General features: G+C 36.2%; 1 protein-coding gene across 3 annotated transcripts in view; it reads right to left on the bottom strand.

The window, feature by feature from the left end:
* Nucleotides 1-24,897, bottom strand: part of NELL2 (neural EGFL like 2) — a 479,083-nt gene that overhangs the window by 15,088 nt on the left and 439,098 nt on the right. For all 3 annotated transcript variants that reach the window (XM_025284020.3, XM_025284019.3, XM_025284021.3), the window contains one exon: nucleotides 7,752-7,892. In XM_025284020.3, the coding sequence (XP_025139805.2) occupies nucleotides 7,752-7,892 (141 nt within the window). The remainder of the gene's footprint in view (nucleotides 1-7,751; nucleotides 7,893-24,897) is intronic.

A 24,897-nucleotide genomic window follows, 5' to 3' on the forward strand; every position in this document is an offset into this window, starting at 1 on the left:
CTCCTGACATAAAGCACTCAACTGTAAATTAATTTTCATCTTACTGGCATGTATTTCCTAGTAATGCTAACTAAAGCAATGTTAATGATCTTGGGATTTCACAGGAAAATATCATACTTGATTTCAAACACCAAATAACCTTGGTTAGATTTTCAACTTTTATATCTCTGTAAATATCATTAGGCTTTATGAAACACATATTTTTTTTTTTTTTAAGTTAAGGATAGGACTCAATATATCAAACACAGTTTGGCAGTGGAAATTCTAAAAGTGCCTATGTTTTTTTAATTGGCAAAATCATCCTCAGTGTTAAAAAGGTGCTTCCAGAAAATCCCTTCTTCATGGGGGATGAAATGTTATGGAAGCCCTGAGGCATTTTCATCCAGTTTCAAGCCCTGTTCTCACAGCCATGTCACTGTCAGGTAAGCTCTTTCCAGCATTCTGCTCAGGTGTTCTGCCCTTAATGGTCCAGGCATTTGCACACTGTCCTTACACTCTGCCCTTCAACCATGGAAAGGCAAGTGATCACAAGCAATCAGCATCCCTTACAAAGAATTCCCCACTTCTCAGCTTTCCCATTTCGTATCATAATTTCATCTCCTGCCTGACTCAATTGGCACCTGCCCATTCTTCACCTGACTTCAGCTACTCCATGGCAATCATAACCTAAAGCATTTTCATACAGATGAAAAGCAAACATATGTTGACCCACAGATCAGGTCCAAGAGAGGAGATGTGATTCATTTTATTTATCCCCATCATTTAAAGGTCATAAGCCAAAATCATTCCAGGGATATTGTACGAGTGGCAGTAAGGACTTATTTCCTATTTCATCTGAGTAAAGGTCAAGAAAAAAGAACTAAATCACAGCAGGAAAAGTGGGATAGACAGAAAATGGAATGTATAGCTTTTAATCAGCAGAATATACACTGATTTTCCTTCAAAATTATAGGATTTACTATCTTCCTTAAATGGTTTGATTTCAACATTGTAGAGGAAATAAACTAGTCAAGATTATATTTTAGCCACATTTCAATTCCTAAATATTTAAGTTCTACCATATATGCATTCCTGACAATAAGTTACATGATTATTTCTATGTACTTTGATTTTTATTAGTTCTCATATCAACAAAACCTATGAATTGAGAGGATAGCTGAAAAGATTTCTATTACAGCTATAGTTAACTTTATTATAGGTTGATATGTCAAGGATAATACTGTATAAAAAAGACCATGATAAAAAAATAACAGCATGAGAATACATGAAAATCTTAAAAAATACATTTATATAATTGTATTAGTATATACACCTATATATCAGATATATATGTGTATATCAGATCCGAAAAAAATTTTCTTTTGGTGAGGAAATGAACTTTATATAGCAGGTCTATATTTGCTCTATTTGGAATAATAAAGTATCCTCAGAGTTGATATTTGTCTCCATTAAATATTCTTATAATTAGCAATTATAGGAAGCAAAAACAACACCACTGATCATCATTGTTTGGTCTCTCTGACCACAATCTCTACAAATACCTCTTAATATATCTTTTAATATCCATTACATATATATATGTTTTATATATTTCACTCTTTAAATATCTGCTAATATAAGGACATTATTCCATTAATGGCAATGGCTGGACTTAAACAATCATTTCATTTTGCCTGACATTTAAAATAAAATTTCTTCTAACAGGTTTGTTTGTTTGGTTAAAAGCAGAGAAAGTCCTTGGATTTGATGCAGCAGACAAAGAAGAAAAGATTTTTAGGTACAAAGAGAATATGTACTCAAAGTATATTAACAATAAAGAAATAGAATAAAAAGTTGCTTACAACAATGGTTGGCATGTACTTGTCATACCTGGAGAAATATTAATATTTAAGCAGAAACATCATAATGGACTAACTCTTACCTTTTGCTATCCTATGAGATTTGAATTAATATGAACTTACCTTACCTTTCTTGCTTGTTATCTATACTGGGTTTCTCAGTGCAGAAACTATTCTGAATTGAATGGTAGTATAAAATTTTGGAATTTATTTTTATATACAGTTTTATTGTAAGATTCCTACATTACATATACATAAAGAGTGTATATTCTGCTTTGAAAATTATACTATAGTATATAGAAATTCCAACTTTAAAAATATTGATTATTTCTTTAGTGAGTGATTGGAGAAATAATGTTGTCAAAGCCAGTGGTCAAGTCTCAGTTCCTGTCTTCAGGATAGTATACTGGATGGGGCATAGACTTGGATTACTGTGATAATGAAAGGTTTGCCTTGGAAACAAACAGCGATCATTTTGTTGTTTTTGAGACTGCATCCAAGTACTGCATTCTGGACTTTTGTTGACTGTGATGGCTACTCCATTTCTTCTAAGGGATTCTTGCCCACAGTAGTAGATACAATGATCATCTGAGTTAAATTCACCCATTCCAGTCCATTTTAGTTCACTAATTCCTAAAATGTCAATGTTCACTCTTGCCATCTCCTGTCTGACCACTTCCAATTTGCCTTGATTCATGGACCTAACATTCCAGGTTCCTATGCATTACTGCTCTTTACTACATAGTGAGAGAGTCAGTTCCTAGGCAGGTTGATAAGGAGTCTAGGGGTCCCCAAGGAGAGAGGGGTCTGGAATTCTCAAGGAGGAAGAAAGGACAAATTTTTTTTCTTTCTCCACATTCCTTAGGATTATATAACAATAATGTATTCTGCCTGAGGACAGTCTCTGGATTAAGGACAGTCTCTGGATTAAACCTTCTGTTATCTTAAAATGTAAATTATGGGAGTAGACCTGGTCTTTACAAAGATGTATCCTGCCTGAGGACAGTCTCTGGATTAAACCTTCTGGCTAATTCTGTTATCTTAAAATGTAAATTATGGGAGTAGGTCTGGTGAGGTCTTTACAACCTCCAGACATTCTTTGGATTCATTGGAGAGTATATAACTTCATTGTTAACACTAGCAAGCGGGTACTCTTTCTACCCCCTTCTGATGCCTATGTCAGAAGCTTTCTCTATCTCCTTTATACTTTAATAAAATTTTATTACACAAAAGCTCTGAGCGATCAAGCCTTGAATTCTTCTTCTCCGGGGGCCAAGAATCCTGGTGTCTTCGCATGATTCAACAACAACCTTTCAATAGGACTTGACTTCCATCACCAGTCACATCCATAACTGGGTGTGTTTTTGCCTTGGCTCCATCTCTTCATTCTTTCTGGAGTTATTTCTCCACTGATCTCCCTTGGGGTTCATCTCTCAGTGTCCTATCTTTTTGCCTTTTCATGCTGTTCATGGGGTTTTCAAAGCAAGAATTCTGAAGTGGTTTGCCATTCTCTTCTCCAGTGGACCATGTTTTGTCAGAACTTTCCACCATGACCTGACCATCTTGGGTGGCCCTGCATGGCATGGCTCATAGTTTCATTGAATTAGACGAGGCTGTGGTCCATGTGATCAATTTGATTAGTTTTCTGTGATTGTGGTTTTCATTCTGTCTGCCCTGTGATAGATAAGGACGGGCTTAAGGAAATTTTTGATGGGAGAGACTAACGGAGGGGAAACTGGTTCTGATGGGTGGGGCCGTGCTCAGTAAATCTTCAGTCCAGTTTTCTGTTGATGGGTGGGGCTGTGTTCCCTCCCTGTTGTTTGACCTGAAGTCAAACTATGGTGTAGGTAATGAAGATAATGGTGACCTCCTTCACAAGGTCCCATGCAGGCCATGCCACGGTCAGTGTCCCTGACCTTGCAGCAGGCCACTGTCGACCCATGTCTCCACCGGAGACTCCTGGACACTCATGGGCAAGTCTGGGTCAGTCTCTTGTGGGGTCCCTGCTCCTTTCTCCTGGGTCCTGGTGTGCACAAGGTGACTGTATAGAGCTTCTCTATCTTTGGCTGCAAATAATATAATCAATCTGATTTCAGTATTGACCATCTGATGATGTCCATGTGTAGAGTCGTCTCTTGTGTTGTTGAAATAGAGTGTTTTCTGTGACCATTGTGTTCTCTTGGCCTTTCCCTCTCTATTCTGCCTTTTGACTTTAGTTCCTCATTGCTTTTGATTTAGTTCCTCATTCCCTTGATTTAAGGTAAGAATTTGTAGTATTTGTTTTGAACATAATATTCAAAGATACTACCATATAAACATTTTTGTTTTAGTCATACAAGTTCAAAAACACCCACCAAGCATAAAGATAATCTAGAAATAAAAGCTTTAAATAAAAGGAAATGTGGGCGTGAAATGCAATATTCCTTCACGGAAAAAAATACCTGGCCTTGTTCTCAGAGAGAGACAAATTTTCAGGCACATTAGAAATGATGATGTGGATAAGAAAATTGGTACCCTTGCACATTTCCTGGGGATTAAATGTCTACACCTCCGAGGTAAATGGATGAGCAAAATAATTTACAGTTTGTATGCATGCAGTTTATTAACATGTATGTTGTAGATTACAGTCTAAAAAGTAGTACAACAGTACAAAGTTATTTATTCATAATGACTATTATACTTAAGAATAATTGTAAACCTACTGCTGTGGATTTGTCCATGTTGAAATGCTTCTTGTTTTTTTCCCCAGCACAGAAATATGGAACTTGATCAGATATAACCATAGTCTTAAAATGGCATCCTTCTAAATGCTAATATTACAATTCTACAGATCACTGAAATTGCAGTAAGTAGATAGTTGTTAAAAAGAAGCATTTTAGTTCTCTTTTATATGACAAAGGTTAGTACTTTTAAAAGAATTCTTCAGATCACACTGTCCTTGAAAGAGTAGTAGATTTTTATGACAATCATTATAAATTCTATTGGAAGATAGTTGAATTACCTTTACAGAATTGTGGGTTTTTTTTTTTTTTTTAAAGAATAAGATTTCCCACTCTTTATGAATTTATGGAATTTCCTCAAAAAGCCTTTTCTGTGTAGGCATTTCAAAAAATCCGTTACTTCCCTATATTTATCTGTATCATGTGTTATTTTAATGATTAGTTTTCCTTGTTACTTTTGGACACTCAATGAATGCACTCGTTATGTTTTGTCATTTTCACCAGACTAGTATGTATTTACCGTGTGGAAGGAAGTAGAAGTGTTAATCGCTCAGTTGTGTCCAACTCTTTGCGACCCTATGGATTGTAGCCCACCAGGCTCCTCTCTCCATGGGATTTCACATGCAAGAATATTGGAATAGGTAGCCATTCCCTCCTCCAGGGAATCTTCCTGACCCAGGGATTGAACCCAGGTCTCCCACATTGCAAGTAGATAGATTCTTTACCATCTGAGCCACCAGTGAGGTGGTGTATACCATATATATGATTTACTGTATATCATACCATATGTCTGGGGAAAAGTGAAGTACTTCTCTCTTCTCAGTTAAATAAGAAGCAGAGTAATTAACAGAGAAAGAAGAGAAAGTGGTATCTGAGATGTGAGGAGGGTGGAGAAGTTACGACATGATTGCATCAGAGACTTGCAGTGGAAATTAACGGACAAGGCTGATGGCTCTTGCAGCGGGTAGTTTAACAAAATGGCCAGCAACAATTCTCACCATTTACTGCTTATGCTCTTCGGTAATCCTCTCTCCTTGGACTTACTGAGTGGCTTCTAACAGATAGACTATGGGAGAAGTGGTGAAATGCCACATCTGAGATTTAGTTGTAGAAGACTGTTGCTGCCATCTTGGGCACATGCTGTCTCTTGGAATGCTTTTTCTAGGAGAAGCCAGCCCCTAGCCCTGTGGAGTGGCTCATGGGTTAAGGAAACAAGCCCTGACAACAGCACTGTTAGTGACCTTAGAAACAGATTCCCTTTCCCCCCCACTCCTATCCCAGACAAGACAGAGATGAGACCACATCTCTGGGCAGCAACTTGATATTAGTAACTTCACTAGAAACCTGAACCAGAGGAATCCAGCTAAGCTGTCATAGATTCCTTATCCAGAAGCTGTGAGATAATTTATTATTTTCAGTGGCTACACTTTGGGGGTTACTTTTTACGCATCAGGAGATAACTAATACAGCCCTCTTGAGACATGTGGTCATAAACTTAAAAGATACTGAAAGAAGTTACAAATGTAAAGTAAGATAGAAGTATGTATTTTTTTTAGTCACATTCTGATGCACAGAAAGGGAAAGCAAGCAAATTTAAAGAGCAGAAGAAGAAAAGATAGGGAAAAAGAGGAGGTGAAATAAAGACACATTTTTAGCTTTGCTCTCTATATTTCTGTATGATTGAATTATTTATAATCAGTTTATGTTTATTCTTTATGTGTATAATTTAAAATAAAAGACAATGCTAAAAAAGCAGCATTGAAGACTTCTTCCTGATAATACACTATAGAAACAGGCAATATAGTTTATCAGGGAAGGGCAAAATAACAGGGTTTGATCTGCTTCTTGAACGGCATTCTCATAAGCACAAGGTAAAGCCTTCGGATCACAGCTAAAGGTTATTTGCAAATGTTAGGTTTTAGCCCCTGGTAAGGCAGGAGCCTGGTGGGCTGCAGTCCATGGGGTTGCTAGGAGTCAGACATGACTGAGCGACCTCACTTTCACTTTTCACTTTTCACTTTCATGCATTGGAGAAGGAAATGGCAACCCACTCCAGTGTTATTGCCTGGAGAATCCCAGGGACGGGGGAGCCTCGTGGGCTGCCGTCTCTGGAGTCGCACAGAGTTGGACACGACTGAAGCGACTTAGCAGCAGTAGCAGCAGCAAGGCAGCAGCATTCCCATTCCATGTAAAAATCCAGATGAACACTCTGTTCAAGGTCCAGAGCTCTGCAGCTGTTGGCAAAGCACACAGGGAACCTTGGCATCTATCACCCAAGTCTGCATCACTTTTCTTTGTGTGAAAACCTCTAGAAGCCCAAGGATAAAAGGCATCTCATCATTTAAGCGTCAAGTACTGTTAAGTTAGATTCTCCAAGGTTTTCATCGACTGTGTCATTTTAGCCTCATCATTCTCTCAGGCTGTTACTCGATGAAGGTGTAAACACCAATGGAGAAAACAAAGACTTCTTGAGGTCTGTTTTGTTTCCCAATTCCATGCCAAACCCTTTTGGTGTGGGTAGTTTCCTTGGCAATTATTCACTGTGCTTTGCTTACTCTGCCCACCTTCTAAAATGTATGCCCCTTAATAGTGGATATAAAGGAGCAGAATTGTCAATTCACTGAAAATAAGACAAAATTAATACTAAATAATTGAATATAATCTGATTAAACTTCCATTCCTATTAGATTGATGTCTTTTAAGCATGGACCATACCTTCTGCTTGCAACATTCACTAAACATCTGACTTTGCCAGGCAAAATATACATCAGGAATAGCCCAGAGAAGCATGTATCATGTTTTTCTTGGCCACGTCATTGTCCTGTTTTCTCTCACCTCATTTTCCCTCTATCCTGCTTTCACCTGTTTTTCTACCTCTTTTTGGGTCAGATTTTTACATGCTGCCATTAAAAAATTTATCTGATACTATAGGTTTATTTATTCTAAAAACAGCCTTCAACAAAGTATCCACAGAAAACTGGTTTGCTGTTGCAAGTATTAATTATTCACAAATCAATTGATTATTATAATTAGGATGCAAAAGTTAGATTTTAACATGTTTCCAATCACTTGTAAAAACACAGAGCAAAAATCACCAATACCTGAAATATAAGATCAATGTCAACTAATTACGTCTTACTGAACGTGTCTCAATTTCAAGACCTTAAACTCTAGGTCTTTTCCTTGTACTGACCTTCACACGATTCGCCGCTTGGTGAAAACATGCCATTGTCATGGTAGCCATCTCTGCATTCACAGTGGTACCATCCAGGCAGGTTGATGCAGTTAGCACGGCTGTCACACTGAACAAAGCCATCAGAGCACTCATCGATGTCTGGGAGAGAAAACACAAATGAAATGTTATACAATTGTTGCCTTTCTCTCTAAGAAACTAAAATATTCTGTTAGACAGGTACTAAAATATTCAGTGCCAGCAAATCCTTAAAACTGAGAAAATATAAAATAAAGGCAGCCTACTTGGTTGTTTTTGACAGCTATACAGAAAGAATGTAGTGGTATTAGTAATAGGACAAACATCTAGACAGTTTCCCTGCTGCAAAAGTCACCCCACTGCAGAAAACGGAAAAAGAAAAGCATCTATGATATTCATTAGTGCTGCTCGCCAAATACTTCCCGCTCTTCTTCTGGACACAAGCTAGGATTGCCGTGTGACCTCCTGAAGCCAACTAGGGAAGTGATATGTGTCACTTCTAGGCAGAATCTTAAAGATGCAGTGTGTGGATTTGCACACATTCTCTCCCCATCACAATGACCAGTGATTTCCAGAAGCTCTGAAGTTCAACCTGAGTCCTGAGTGAAGATAATATGGGGCATAGTCCTCCTCTACTTGCGGTGGACATACAGTATGAGCAAGAAATAAACCTTTTTGCTTTAATTCACTGAGATTTTAGAGTCTTTTATTACTATCAACATAATCTCTAGTATATGGCAATAGCATTCATGCATCAATATGCTTCTGATTTTTGAAAATATATCTCATTTATGTCACCTTTTAATTGGTTCATATATATCATTAACTCATTCAACCCTCAAAAAAGATCTTCATATGTAGACAGTATATTGAATATATGGGGGAAAAAATGAGGTAAAAGGACTACTGGGATATAACCAAGGTCACCTAAAAGTTCATGGTAGCCTAACTTCCAGCTGTGTGTTCCTTCTTACAAGTAGACATAGGTTCAAATTGGCAAAATTACCTAAACAGAGTATGCATCTTGAGTCTAATATATTGGTTCCAGTAGCTTTTTACTAATCCCAAATGTTACGAGGTCATTATTCTCCTTATTCAGTTTGTTGATAAATGGGAACATCTGGCTCTCATCCAAGTCTCTTTACTCATTCACAGAAGAAAAAGTAATGCCTAGAGTTGCCTGGCAGACTGTCCCCTTCTTCTTATATCTTGTCTGGGTTTCTGGACGCATGGGGTTGCCTCAGTTCAGTCGCTCAGTCATTTCCGACTCTTTGCAACACCATGGACCGCAGCACACCAGGCTTCCCTGTCCATTGCCAACTCCCAGAGCTTACTCAAACTCATGTCCATTGAGTCAGTGATGCCATCAACCATCTCATCCTTTGTTATCCCCTTCTCCTCCTGCCTTCAATCTTTTCCAGCATCAGGGTCTTTTCCAATGAGTCAGTTCTTCACATCAGGTGGCCAAAGTATTGGGAGTTTCAGCTTCAGCACTGGTCCTTCAAATTAATATTCAGGACTGATTTCCTTTAGGATTGACTGGTTGGATCTCCTTGCCATCCAAGGAACTCTCAAGAGTCTTCTCCACAGTTTTAAAGCATGAATTTTTCAGTGCTCAGCTTTCTTTAGGGTCCAACTCTAACATCCATACATGACTACTGGAAAAACCATAGCTTTGACTAGACAGATGTTTGTTGGCAAAGTAATGTCTCTGCTTTTTAATATGCTGTCTAGGTTGGTCATAGCTTTTCTTCCAAGGAGCAATCATCTTTTAATTTCATTGCTGCAGTCACCATTTGCAGTGGCACCAATTCATTGGCAATTTTTTTGGAGCCCAAAAAATAAAGTCTCTCACTGTTTCCATTGTTTCCCCATGTATTTGCCATGAAGTGATGGGGACAGATGCCATGATCTTAGTTTTCTGAATGTTGAGCTTTAAGCCAACTTTTTCACTCTCCTCTTTCACTTTCATCAAGAGGCTCTTTAGTTCTTCACTTTATGCCAAAAGGGTAATGTCATCTGAATATCTGAGGTTATTGACATTTCTTCCAGCAATCTTGATTCCATCTTGAGCTGCATCCAGCCTGGCATTTTGCATGATGTATTCTGCATATAAGTTAAATAAGCAGGGTGACAATATACAGCCTTGAAGTACTCCTTTCCTGATTTGGAACCAGTCTGTTTTTCAATGTCCAGTTCTAATTGTTGCTTCTTGACCTGCATACAGATTGCTCAGGAGGCAGGTCAGGTGGTTTGGTATTCCCATCTCTTTCAGAATTTTCCAGTTTGTTGTGATCTACACAGTCAAAGGCTTCAGTATGATTAATAAAGCAGAAGCAGATGCTTTTCTGGAACTCTCTTGCTTTTTCAATGATCCAGCAGATGTTGGCAATTTGATTTCTGTTTCCTCTGCTTTTTCTAAATCCAGCTTGAAGATCTAGAAGTTCACGGTTCATGTACCGTTGAACCCTGGCTTGAAGAATTCTGAGCATTACTTTGCTAGCGTGTGAGATGAGTGCAATTGTGTGGTAGTTTGCATATTATTTGGTATTGCCTTTCTTTGGGATTGGAATGAAAATGGACCTTTTCCAGTCCTGTGGCCACTGCTGAGTTTTCCAAATTTCCTGGCATCTTGAGTCCAGCAGTTTCACAGCATCATCTTTTAGGATTTGAAATAGCTCAACTGGAATTCTATTATCTCCACTAGCTTTGTTAGTAGTGATGCTTCCTAAGGCCCACTTGACTTTGCATTCCAGGATGTCTGGCTCTAGGTGAGTGATCACAGCATCGTTGGGTTGCCCCAGACCTTGCTAAATGATCTGCTGCCATATCCATCTTGACAACCTTGCCATGCCTGCAGATTCCACTTGCCAAGGTAGAACAGGCTTTTCTTAATGTTTCCCATATATTCAAAAGCAGAGACATTACTTTGCCAACAAAGGTCCATCTAGTCAAGGCTATGGTTTTTCCAGTGGTCATGTATGGATGTGAGAGTTGGACTGTAAAGAAGCCTGAGCGCCGAAGAATTGATGCTTTTGAACTGTAGTGCTGGAGAAGACTCTTGAGAGTCCCTTGGACTGCAAGGAAATCCAACCAGTCCATTCTAAAGGAGATCAGTCCTGGGTGTTCTTTGGAAGGAATGATGCTAAAGCTGAAACTCCAGTACTTTGGCCACCTCATGCGAAGAGTTAACTCATTGGAAAAGACTCTGATGCTGGGAGGGATTGTTGGCAGGAGAAGGGGACGGCAGAGGATGAGATGGCTAGATGGCATCACCAACTCGATGGACATGAATTTGGGTGAATTCCAGGAGTTGGTGATGGACAGGGAGGCCTGGCGTGCTGCAGTTCATGGGGTTGCAAGGAGTCGGACACGACTGAGTGACTGAACTGAACTGAAATGAACACCTGAGTCATATTCCCTGCTGCAGTGACCATCATGAAAATGTCCTTCCTTCCTTGTCGAAGGGAAGACCAAGTACTTTTTAGAGTTCTTTCCCTCCAGACAGTCCACTTTAATTCAGTTAGATGAGACTAAGAAGGCAGTAAATACTGTTGAGCTGGAGTGGACTATCCACTGCTTCTTAGTCTCATCTAATTCCAAATTCTGGAAGTATATATTTCTTTCAGTCTCTTTTAAAATTTCTCTTTTTCTTTGTTCAATTTTGAAAGAGACAGACTTTGAATAAAAGAATAAATTTTTTTAAAAGGAGAAAAGAATGTCATCACTCATTTACTTCTTGATAAACCCAGAGATCCTTCACTTAAAGAAGGTACAAACCATTCTCTTAGATCAGGTAATAAGTGAAAAAATAAATATTTCATATGATTGCAAAATTTTAACATTATTTCAAAGCCATGAATGAATGACATGTCGCTGTGGTTCCTCTTCTAAAGAGTCAGCTCCTGCTGTGAGTAATTCCTATTGTCAAAATAATTGTTAGTGGTTAAATCAGCTAGCCATTAACTTCCAGACGTATTACAGCTGATGTGGACTGCTTCGATTTACTAAGACCTTACAGGTTTCATGAAACAGAGTATTTATATTTCAGGGGCCTCCCTAACTGATGAACCTCTGATTTATAAATGGTACTAAAATGCTATGCTCATTTTAGCTTTATATGGTCTTTTCCTCTAACACAAATGATGCAGAAAATTGGTGATGTCATTTCTTAAGTGCATGGACAAAAGAAAACAGGTTGGAATTTAAGCTTTGGAAGTGAGTTTATTGGAAGAAGGCCATGGGGGGGATGTTTAGAGTACCTTATTTTAGAAGAATTTGTTCATTAGCATTGGTGATTTAGAAGTAACTATTAATGGAACAGAGCCTTCTCTACTGAAGCAACTTTCACATTTCACGTGCACTTGTATTTAGCCCTTTTATCTTTCTGCAACACAAGGGTTATCTCAGGTCATATGACACAGATATATATTTAAAATTTTACTCCTCATTCATTTTCTCTTGTCAATCATTCTAATCACCAGGACCACTGTTATACTGTTTCATCCCCACTTCTCTTTGTTTATATTACAGCAGCGTTCCTTGATCTATAACCATTAAATTTTAATAGAAATGCTATGCAGTATATTAGTGGATATCCCCTGAAGACTGGGAATTGAAACACATGCTGGCCATAGTGCATTGTCCTATACAATTTGACTATTATTATTTAACTGTTACTATTAAGTTTCATTTTAAAGGATAAATAAGCAAATATATGTCACTCATTAATTTACCATTCAATATTTATTGAATACCTGTTACATGCCAAGTACTAAGTGCTGGGGAAACAAGGATACACAATGCAGAAGTAATGCCTGCCCTCACCGGGTTTAGTATATATCTAAATTGTGTTTTAAGAAAATAAATTGATTAAAGTCTGAATTTACAATCCTACAGGACAGTGTTTCCTAACATGTGACACATCTGCCACCACTGGTATGGTATTTAGGAGATAATAGGTAAACATTTTATTTCATGCTTCTGCATTATTTCTATTTATAGTAAGCTATGGTTTTTCCGGTAGTCATGTATGGATGTGAGAGTTGGACTATAAAGAAAGCTGAGTGCTGAAGAATTCATGCTTTTGAACTGGAGTGTTGGAGAAGACTCTTGACAGTCCCTTGGACAGCAAGGAGATCCAACCAGTCCATCCTAAAGGAAATCAGTCTTGAATATTCATTGGAAGGACTGATGCTGAAGCTGAAGCTCCAGTGCTTTGGCCACCTGATGTTAAGAACTGACTCATTGGAAAAGACCCTGATGCTGGGAAAGATTGAAGGTAGGAGGAGAAGGGGACGACAGAGGATGAGATGGTTGGATGGCATCACCCACTCAATGGACATGAGTTTGAGTAAACTCTGGGAGTTGGGATGGACAGGGAGGCCCGGCGTGCTGCAGTCTACGGGGTTGCAAAGAGTCGGACATGACTGAACGACTGAACTGACTGAACTGATAGCAAGTGATGCTAATAGTACAGTAGTGAAATCGTATTTAAACTTTAAAAGTGAGAGGGATTACAGAAACCACATTAAGTATATATTGGCACAGAAAATATATGAATATGACAAAACTTATTAAGATGGCATATAAATAACTGGAATTTTGATATAGCATGGAACAATTATTCACATTTCAGAACGAATTACTGAGTAATTCCTTAGGTACTGAAATGCCTTAATTCATTTAAAATATGACTCAATTTATCAAATACAGTATAAATATCCATATGTCATGGCTCAAATTATATACTCGTTACCATTTAGGACAGCAAAGTAAAACTGGCCAGATAACGTACATTGCTTTATTTTATACTTTCATGTTCTTGCTATTTTTGATTTGTTTATGAAAACTTTTCTGCTTTGGTGAAAGTCAGTAGAAAATGGAAGTGTGCTTGAATTGCCAAAGTATGCACTTCCCAAAAGGAGTTATGTTTGTTTGTGTCATGGTTCTAATTAAAGTGAAAGATAAAACAAGCAGCATTGTAAGCTATCGGATGGTATGTATGCTGTTAGTTACTTTGTAAACCTTAATAAGAATTGAAATCTGATCTGCCACTTAAGAATTAAGTAGATTTTTATCCATCACAAATTTAAATATTACTGTGAGTTAGAATATCTAAATGCACACACTGTGTGCATTTTCAGATACATACATATTAAGCTTTACATATCATATAGTAACAGAAAATAGCAAAAAAAATCAAATAATTTATTTCTTTGGTACTTCTTTAGGTCAGTTAAAAACAAACCTTCATATTATCGAGTTAGAAACACAAAGAACAGCAGACCTAGGGGAGAAAAAGTTATAAGAACCACCAAGTTTGAACAAATTACATTCCAACTGAATAAGAGTATTCAAAAAGATCAGTACAGGATGTATAAGTTCATATGATTTATTCTTGATTACAAGGGACTTAATTTTACCCTCTGCAGGTACATTATATAAAAAGCTAAAATTAAATTTTATGAAAAACTATGATTTCATTACATATTCTTTCTTAGGAAGGAACTAGTCTGTAGTTCCTTGGGAACACTTAGAACTTTTTCAGCAGCTACTTTTAGAACAGTCAGCTAGTGATGATATTAAGATGCTGTCCCAGAGCACAGAGAATCTAAAATCCAAAAACTGTTTAGCTATCCAATAGCAGTTACAAATAGCAGTTATACTCCAGGGATCAAAATCGACCTAGAAAATAAAAGTGGAAGCACTGCAGGGATAGATTTTCTGGAAAGTACATATGTTTTAAGGACTTCCCTGGTGGCTCAGACAGTAAAGCGTCTGCCCACAATGTGGGAGATCTGGGTTTGATCCCTGGGTCGGGAAGATCCTCTGGAGAAGGAAATGGAAACCCACTACATAATCATTAAAAATAAACCAACAGGCAGAAAACAAGAAAGGAAACTGTATGAGTAAAAAAAAAAGCTCACAGATGTTAGTATCTTGCTTTTTTCATCTCCCTCAGGTATGGTGACGTAAGACTGGGTGCCTCCTATGTTCTGAAGCCAGAACACTGGCTTCAGAGGTAGCCAAATGAAAATGGCTTTTGATACCAGCATTTAGAAGGTCACTTCAGGAAGTGACAAATCATTTCTTTGTAAAATTAAATGTAGTTGTAAAATGAGACACTTGAATGATAAACAAAGCCTTCTCATGCATGATAACAGTTATTTCTACTATAACAGCATACCTCAGAACAATATAAAGTGCAAATATCTAGAACCATCTATGTCTAAAACAGACCCTAATCATTAGTTTAAGCTGCTACCCTATACAAAAGAAAAAGACTTTTTTTTAATCAAAAAGCTATTTTTAATGGCAAAGTCAAATAATGAGAGTACTGTGTTTCAAAGTGTTTATTATTAATAAAAACCTAGACATCATTTCTCATTAAAAATAGTGCTTGGACTATTTATGTCACTATCCTGTGCACTGGTAGTTAAATTATATTGATAACAGTAGGCAATTAAACATCCTCAAAACAATTAATCAACTCTTGATTACCCACATGTGGATTATTTGCTTTTCAGATTATCTGCAACAGTTTTTTTTTTTTTTAATCAAAAGGTCATTTCCTTCTGTCTTTTGTTGAATTTATGGGAAGTCTGCTTTCAACATTCAGATGTGAGTGCTCAAGGAAAGCAAACTCATTTGAGTATTGCATTGTTTTTTACAACTATGTCAGATTTGAATATATTAATAAAATATTGCCCAAAATGTCATAAGAAGGCTAATTTTCTCCTGTGAACTTTTTAAAAGTAAAATGATGATATATGTAAATAAACTATGAAAATCCTAAAATTCTTTTCACAAGTTGGATGATAACATTGGAGCTTTAGTGAAAATTACTTTAATTACTTTACAGTTCATAATTAGGGAGCCAGTGACTGCTCTTAAGCATAATATCATTTCTTCATTAGGTCATTTAGTCGTCACAACAGCCATGTGAACTATTCCTATCCCTATGTCATAGACAAAGAAGCACTGAAAGCAAATGCATTGCCCAAGGTCAAACCACAGCCCAGAACTCTCAAGCCCAGTGCTCTTTCTCTCACAGTAGCCTGCCTCTGAAGACCAACTTGGCCAACCAGAAACAGCCTATACTCTGAGACGTCTCATAATATATCCTAATGTGAGTGAATTTCAGCTCTTTGGTGTGCTGTGTAACAGTGGGTATTTTACTAAACCTGTCTGAGTTTTCTGTTTTTGACCTAGAAGTAATACTCTCTATCTCTTAATAATTTGCTGTTGACTACTGCTAGCTATTAAGTAATCTAATAACTTTCCCTTACAGGAGAAATAGTGCCTAGCTCATAATAGGTATTTCTCCCTATCTTTTTGCTCACTTTTCAAAATTATCTTGGCTGTTTGGGTTTTCTCTTTATCAGTTTGTGAATTTTTCACCAAAAAACCCAAAACAAAACAAAAAAATAGGGTGAGGGGAAGTCTGAATTGGTTCTATAGATTGATTTGGGGAGAACTGATTCTTTACATTATTGAATCTTTTAATCCATATACATGATGTATTTCCTTTTTCTCTAATGATTTTTATAGCTTTTATGGTCTTCTTAGGCTTTTAAAAGGATGTCTTCTATATATTTTGCCTGCGCTTATTCCTAAATGACTTTTTTTTTTGGTATTCATTTTATTAAGACTAACATTATCTCCCCCCCCACTTTATTAAGGTGTAATTCACAAAATGATAATATATTTATAGTGTACAAATATGATGATTTAATATAAGTATGAAGCATGAAAGGATTCTCCCATTTAGTTAATTAGCACATCCATCACCTCACAGATTTACTTTTTATTTTTGGTAAGAACATTGAAACTGTACTATTTAAAAAAAATTTTATTATACAATACAGTGTTATTAATTATAGTCATCATGGTACACATATTATTTCCTCACACCTAAAACCATCTATATTGAGGTAACATTTATATATAAAAATGATCAACAATTTCATGAGTTTTGATATGTAACCACTACACAATCAAGGTATAATAAATTGTTTTCATGCCCAAAATTTCCTTAATATTACAATAGTTTAAAAATAATGTCTGTAAATATGGGCAGTGACTGCGTCTGTGTGTGTGTGTGTGTGTTTTTCTCTAACATCTAGCAAAGTACTGGACACATAGTTGGAGGTTCATAAGCATTTACTGAGTGAATGAATGATCTCTTTGTAACATCAAATAACTAAGTGGCAAGCTCAGCATGTCACCTTTTGAGTCCTTCGAGATCAGGGGGAACTACAGCAGAGGTGGTAGCTTAAAAGTATTCACTAAGATGCAATAACAAGATAAGATGACACTTTCTCATCCTACTTCAAATATTTATGTCAAAAATTTGATTATAATATTAAATGGAGTCGAACTGGTATAAAAAATATGTTCACTACATGTATAAGAGACAATATAAATGTAATGGTGTATTTAATATATATAACATATATTATTAATTTTTTAACAAAAAGGGTACAAAAAACTTCTAATTAAAGGTAAAAGATTAAAAACATTGTTAAATCTCTTCTTCCTCCTAATCTTATAAACATATGTTAAAGGAACAAAGAAAAATGTAAATAAAGGCAAAAAGTAAAACACCATCAGTAAAAGAAGCAAATTCAAGAAATTTTTGAGTTAATTAAAGGTCTACTGATGAATAATCAACCCAATTACCTCCTCCCACCTTAAGAGGACAGCTGAAAGTAAGCAATTACCCCCACAGCCAGAATGGATTGTTCTTCTGTAAGGAAAATAAATATAATGTGTGGAGGAAACTAAGTAGCTAATGTTGGAATTATCCTTTGTAACAAAGTCCCCTGCATTTTAGAGTTTAGAGTTCAAAGCATAAAAAGTGGCATCTTTTTAACTCAGTTAATAAGTCTGTTGGTCAACAAATTTTATCTTCATATTGAAGATCAAACAATACTGTTTTATTTGAAAATTCACTCTTAAATATTATCATGAAATCAAGGAGAAACAAATACTTGAGAAAAGACTATAACATTTAACAGAATAACCATGATATACCATCATAAAAACTGACCCTGAAGGAAACAGAAATAATAAACAGAACACAACTTAAAATATTTCTAGTTAATGCTTTCTGATAGATTTGGAAGAATATTTCATTCATAAGGGATACAGTGTTATAAAAAAGGAATAGTCAAAGAATAAGAAGGAGATTTAGTTCCCTAGAAAATTTCCAATCTTTCCTTGGAAGATTTAATTTCTTGGAAATTAAAAATATGATAGCTGAAATTAAAAAAAAAATGCAATATAAGACTTGAGAGATCAGCTACTTGAATCCAGATACTCTAGTTGCAGAGGTCAAACCCTAACCCCATATACAACATCACCTCAAATAAATTAAACAGACTCACATTTAAACTCACATTGTGAAATTTCACAATAAGTACAAAATATAAATCTTAATATCTTCCAGAAGGGAGATAACCCTTATGTACAGCCTTCAGGTTACACATAAAGGGATAAGAATAAGTCTAGCACCACACTTCTCACTGTGGTAAGACAGTAAAGCAATGATTTTGACCCTAGAATTCTATGCTTGGCAAAACTATTAAATACCTATAAAAGCAAGATAAATATATTGTAAGACATAATTTCTTAGAAAGTTTTTGTGCCATGCACTATTTTTTAAAAGATGTTACTGATGATGCAATGCAATAAAATAAAGGACTAAATCCAGGTAGAGAAAGACCAATCAGTAGTTCACACCCTCTCCTAAAACCTCTCATTTTGCAAGGATATAGCCCTGTCTTAGTTCTTTTACCTCATTGCCTCTATATCTGGTCTTATTTGCAGCTTTTATCTTCTCAATCTCCAAAAGTTTCAGTTCCTTAGAGATCTATTCTCAGGTATTTTATTTTCCATCTACTAACTTCTTAATTATTTCATCGAATACCAGTGTTTTAAATACTCAAACACCATCAATACACTGAAAACTACCTGTAGTGGGTTGAATACTGTTTCTAAAAACTTCATGTCCACTCAGAGCTCAGAATATAACTCTATTTGGAAATAGGAAATTGAAAAAAACAAACTCTCTTTAGTAGATAAAACAAGAAATGAAGGCGAAAACACATACTGGTAAAGGTAACTTAAAGGGAATATAGATGGGCAGTGGTACAAGGGAGGTAAATCACCATCTATCATACAAGAAGTCTACTAATAGTGTATAAAATGGACCAATTAAACAAAGCATCATATAAACATATTAGAAAAATAGGAAAGCAGTCCCTTCTAGCACTTTGTCTCAACTGGAATTTCACAAGAGAATTAAGTTCTAATGCCATAAGGCATCCTGAGTAAATTATAAATGAACTTCTCCCCCATGTAGCAGTATGGTACTAGTTATGTGCCATCCTTGGGAGATCTGAGAAATTAGTCTCTCCGGCCATTTTCTGGTTTGTAGCTCAGGTGAGGAACTACTCTTAGAAAAACTGATAGAAGGTAAGCAGGAAGTGAGGCAGGGGAGCTATTGCTTTTCAAGTTGTATGTTTGATTTTTTAACCAGGTATCTATTTTCTTTCATGTACATAAAAATACTTTTAAAGAGCATTCAGAAACCCTCATCTTTAAAATGCTGAGTATAACAGGATAGCAATTTTGCTAGTAGTGATATATAGATGAAAAGAAAAATGAGTCAGAAGCTCTGGAGAAAGATATGAGGACCAGAAGCATGTGGATAATATAATCATAACTGATACTTCTCGTTTAACATAGAATTGAAACTCTATCTGATGTGTTAGCAGCAAGTTGGACAAAGTGTTTAATAAAATGGAATTCTGGAAACTCCTAGAAATTTAAAAATCTTTGCCAGTTCTATCCCTTTTACTGGGTAGCTTAGCTTAATGTATAGGATATGAGACTTAGAATACTTTTACTTATTCAATCACTTGACAAATACAGACCAAAAGTTTCTCATAGAAAACATGCTAGTCATTATGGCAGTATACTTAAGAGCTCATAGTCTAATAAAAAAGATGTAGCATTAGCACAAGTGTCTCAGGTACAAGATAGATATGAGTCCTGAAGGAAGAATACAGATGAAGAAATATGTGAATTCAGAAAAGAGACACTGAAACACTGATCATTAAAAACTAAGCCACTGGAGTAAAAATACTGATGAACAAAAACTTCCAGATTTATTCCTATAAATACTAGCAAATTACTTAAAACATTTATTCATTTATTATATTGTAATCAAGTTCAGTTCAGTTCAGTCACTCATTCACTACAGTCATGTCCGACTCTTTGCGACCCCATGGACTGCAGCATGCCAGGCTTCCCTGTCCACCACCAACTCCTAAGCTTGCTCAAACTCATGTTCATTGAGTAGGTGATGTCATCCAATCATCTCATCCTCTGTCATCTCCTCCTCCTCCTGCCTTCAATCTTTCCCAGCATCAGGGTCTTTTCTAATGAGTCAGTTCTTCACATCAGGTGGCCAAAATATTGGAGCTTCAGCTTCAGCATCAGTCCTTCTAATGAATATTCAGGACTGATTTCCTTTAGGATGGACTGGTTGGATCTCCTTGCTGTCCAAGAGACTCTCAAGAGTCTTCTCCAACACCACAGTTCAAAAGCATCAATTCTTCAGCACTCAGCTTTCTTTATGGTCCACTCTCACATCAATACATGACTACTGGGAAAACCAAAGCTTTGACTAGATAGACCTTGGTTGGCAAAGTAATGTCTCTGCTTTTAATATGCTGTCTAGGTTGGTATAGTTTTTCTTCCAAGGAGCAAGTGTCTTTTAATTTCATGGCTGCAGTCACCATCTGCAGTGATTTTGTTACTTTTAAAATAGACATGCTTTTTTCATACATTAGATGATATTATAGTTAGGCTCCCAAGATAATATGAACTGCTTGCTCTATAATAAGTAGATTGCTTTAAAACAGAGTAAAACCAGAAAGCTCCTAACTACTATGCTTCCCTGAGCCACTTCTAATAGCAAGGATTAGACTGCCTACTTGATTTTGAGATTATTTCCAGAAGGAGGAAAAAGGAAGCTGATTTCTCAAACTATCCAGTAAGAATAAGATAGCTAGAGTGCTTTTGCGTAGTAATCTACCACAAGTTTTCTAATTATTAACATAGCACTACAAAAAGGCTTTATGCATTTTGATGAACTCACCAGTTATTCAGAAAAAAGGTTTTGAATGGCATGCCAAGAAAGGTAAAATGACAGTCAAAATAGCTACTCTATATTTATTAGAGAACTAACTGACAAATTTATATCAGGAGAAATACTACTTTGAGTGAAATGAGCTCACTGATGCCATAAATAAAGAAACGGAATACTATAATTTCCACATATCTGAATGAGAAGTCATCAGATAGAGCTTTGAGTGGGTCCTAAACAAGAAATGTACTGATGGATGGTTTCCACTGGCTTTGAGCAAGTGTCAGATCTCTGATAGACTATCTACTTTCAGATAATTTTATTATAACAACTGCTTCCATCTCTATTAAAACACCCATTAGCTTGATACAGGATTCTCAGCCAGTAATGAAACATCACAGCTCTCCCACATTGATAACTGAAGGGAAAAAGATACCAGAAAGGAAGTAATTGAGCAAACCAATATCTTCTTCCAATTACAATTAAACGAAACAGCGTATGGGTTTCTTAAACATAGGTTTACTCTTTTATGGTGCTCCCAAACCACAGAGGCTGAGGGCCACTTCTTGGTCCTGTCAATATGTTATCACTTAATCAAACTTCTTCCAGACTAATTATATTTTTTGTTCACTTTAACAAACCATTTCTTCATGATAGTTAGATTAGTTGTACAATTAGATTTGATTCCCTAAGGCAATACCAAACGATAGATCAAAGGGTTTCCAATCTTGAGTGTTTGATTCAGCCTAATTCTGTATTTGAGTAATGCATTTTAAAAAGAAAAAAAAAAGTCCTTTAGACCACATTTTTATGACTATCTGAAATAAATAAGGGACTGGTGGTTCTAGAGGTAAAGAATCTGCCTGCCAATATAGGAGATGCAAGAGATGCAGGTTTGATCCTTGGGTTGTGAAGATCCCCTGGAGGAGGAAATGGCAACCCACTCCATTATTCTTGCCTGAAAAATTCCACAGACAGAGGAGCCTGGTGAGCTACAGTCCATAGGGTCACAAAGACTTGAACATGACCGAGAGACTGAGCATAGAAGAGGGAAAGATAACTGACAGCCGCCTGGCTATTAAGTGTCAGGTATTTTATTTGGCAACAAAATACCATTACACTGCCATTTCCATCATACCATCATACCACTGTTCACATATACACACACCTAAACTTTTAAAAATCATTCACATAGTAACTGGAGAAATGATACGTAGGGACCCAAAGGAAAAACAATCCTTATGCAAGCCGAGCTGCCATAGCTACTTGTTTTCTATGGAAGCGCGTGTTTCTCAGGAATTCATCCTGCTGCTTAGAGGTGAGATTCAGTATTGTAAAACAGCCTGGCAAGATCTGCCCTTCTAGTAGTTTCAGTGGATCAGTCAACAACAGAAGCAACAGGAAGTCTAGTTTTATCTACACTGGCTTTGTATTAAGCTGCTGCAGCAAAGGTAATGAATGATTAAAAGCACAATGATAAGGGAGTAATTAAATAAATTATGGCACATGTATAAAATGGAATGCTATACAGCTTATTAAAATGATGTTTCTGAAAATCATTAATGATATGAAAAATATGATTAATGTCATGTAAAAAAGCAGGATTAAAATTATGAAGAAAATATTACTCCACTATGTAAATGTATATTTCATTTTGAATAAGATAGCAGTTACCTCCAATTGGTGACATTACAGATTATTTTTATTTTGTGTATTTCTTCATTTTATAAATCTTATAAAATTAAATATACATCGCTTTTATAATTTAAAAACATTGTTCTTATATAATATGGTATCTTATATAATACTATACAGCAACTATAATTCAATATAAATTTTAAAAAGTAAATATACATTACTTTTATAATTTAAAAAGATTTACAAAAGGGTATAGAGTTTATAAATAAAACCAGGATGGATTGGAAGAGTAGTTATGCACCTTCATAAATTAATGTCTTAAGAAGATGGTCAAGGCCCTCTATTCTCCTCCCCTGTGGTCCCCCTTCCATAGATTGCTTACTCCAAGACTCATACCGGCCCTCCCCTTCCCTGCACATGAACTGGACTCTTCCATCTCCATGCTTTTGCCTGCAAGCTTTCCTTTTCCTGGAGTACATATTCTCTTCCTTGGACTCATCTGAATCATATTTGCAAGGCTGTTCTCAGGTCTTCTGTATCAGGGATACCATTCCAAATTCCCTGGGTTCTAGTTCTCCTGCTGGACTTGTTGAGTTTACCACAGTCAGCTGAGAATCTGTTAGACTTTTTGCACTCCAGATTTATAGAAACATAATTGGCATATAATATTGTATAAGTCTAGGAGAAGGCAATGGATCATATTGATTTGGTACACTTATATGTTGCAGAATGATTACGACCATAGCTCAGCTAACATGCCATCATGTCACGTAATTACCATTTCTATTTTTGTGATGAGAACACACATAAGATTTAGCAACTTTCAAATGTATAATACAGTATTATTATCTGTAATCACAATGCCATGCAGTAGATTCCCAGAACATATTCATCTTCTAGCTGGAAACTTGTACTCTTTGACCAGTGTCTCCCCATTTCTCCAAACTCTTAGCCCCTGATAACCACCAATCCACTCTCTGCTTCTGCACATTTGGCTTTTTTAGATTCCACATGTAAGTGCCATCAAACAGTACTGTCTTTTTACATCTGACATTTCACTTAGCATGATGCCCTCAGGGTCCATTCATGTTTTCACAAATGGCAGGATTTCCTTCTTTCTTATGACTGAATAATGTTCTATTGTATATATATATATCACATATTCTTTATAAATTCATCCAATGATGGACACTTGATTGTTTCTAAATGACAGTCCTCAGAGGGCCTGAATTTTGTATCATCCATTTTCGAATCCCGCTGTTTCTAGAATATGTCTGGTGTACAGTGGGCCTCAGTAAATAACTGTTGAACTCTGATGAATTCATACTTAACAAACAGGACTGAGTCATTAGTAGGAGGCATCTGGATTGATACATGAGTGTTTGAAAGCATTTCAAAGACCATTAATGAAATGGACTTATTTAAGCAGTTATATATATATATATTTTTTTCCTCTAGAATTTATTTTAATTAATTAATTTATTTTAATTAGAGGCTAATTACTTTACAATATTGTAGTGTTTTTTGCCATACATTGACATGAATCAGCCATGGGTGTACATGTGTTCCCCATCCTGAACCCCCTCCCTCCTCCCTCCCCATCCCATCCCTCAGGATCATCCCAGTGCACCAGCCCTGAGCACCCTGTCTCATGTATCAATGATATTTTTTTAAAAGGAAATGCTTCTGGAGTGAATTTAAGAACATAACTTAAGCACTGGTCTTTCAAACTTTAACTCACAATGAGTAAACCAAAAATAAGAAGGACTTTTGGACTTTAAAAACAAAGAAAAAAATATCAGGGAGGTTGACTTAAAAGATTAAGTGATCCAATTTTTTACATGGCTTAAAGAATATGATATGTACTCAGAGCTGCCATTTTATTTTCAATTAACCAACACTTCCTTTAAGAACTACACTAACAATAACTGCTCTGAAATTTAAATTTGGGACTTTAAAGCTAAAGCATAAATATTAAATTTGTCTACATTTTAACTGAAACTATTTCAAAGATAATGAATAAAAGTAGCTGTAATGCAAACTATAAAATTAAGCAGTCTAGACTTCTCATTTCCTACTGCGGGTCATTAAAAAACAGGGAAAACTTCTGTTAAATCAACTTTATTTATGCTCTGGTAGCATGCTCTCTCTAAACCATAAAAATAGCCTCTGTAATTCTTTCCACTCTAATATCTCCTGTGCCTAGAGAACAAAAGAAATTCACTTAACTACAAAAGTGAAATTTATTAGACAGGCAGGGAAAATTAATTGATGAATTCTATCTCGCTGGTTAAAAATTTTTCTACTCACATATTTAATCTCTTGTTATCT

Source organism: Bubalus bubalis, chromosome 4 (assembly GCF_019923935.1).
Source record: "Bubalus bubalis isolate 160015118507 breed Murrah chromosome 4, NDDB_SH_1, whole genome shotgun sequence".
NCBI lineage: Eukaryota > Metazoa > Chordata > Mammalia > Artiodactyla > Bovidae > Bubalus > Bubalus bubalis.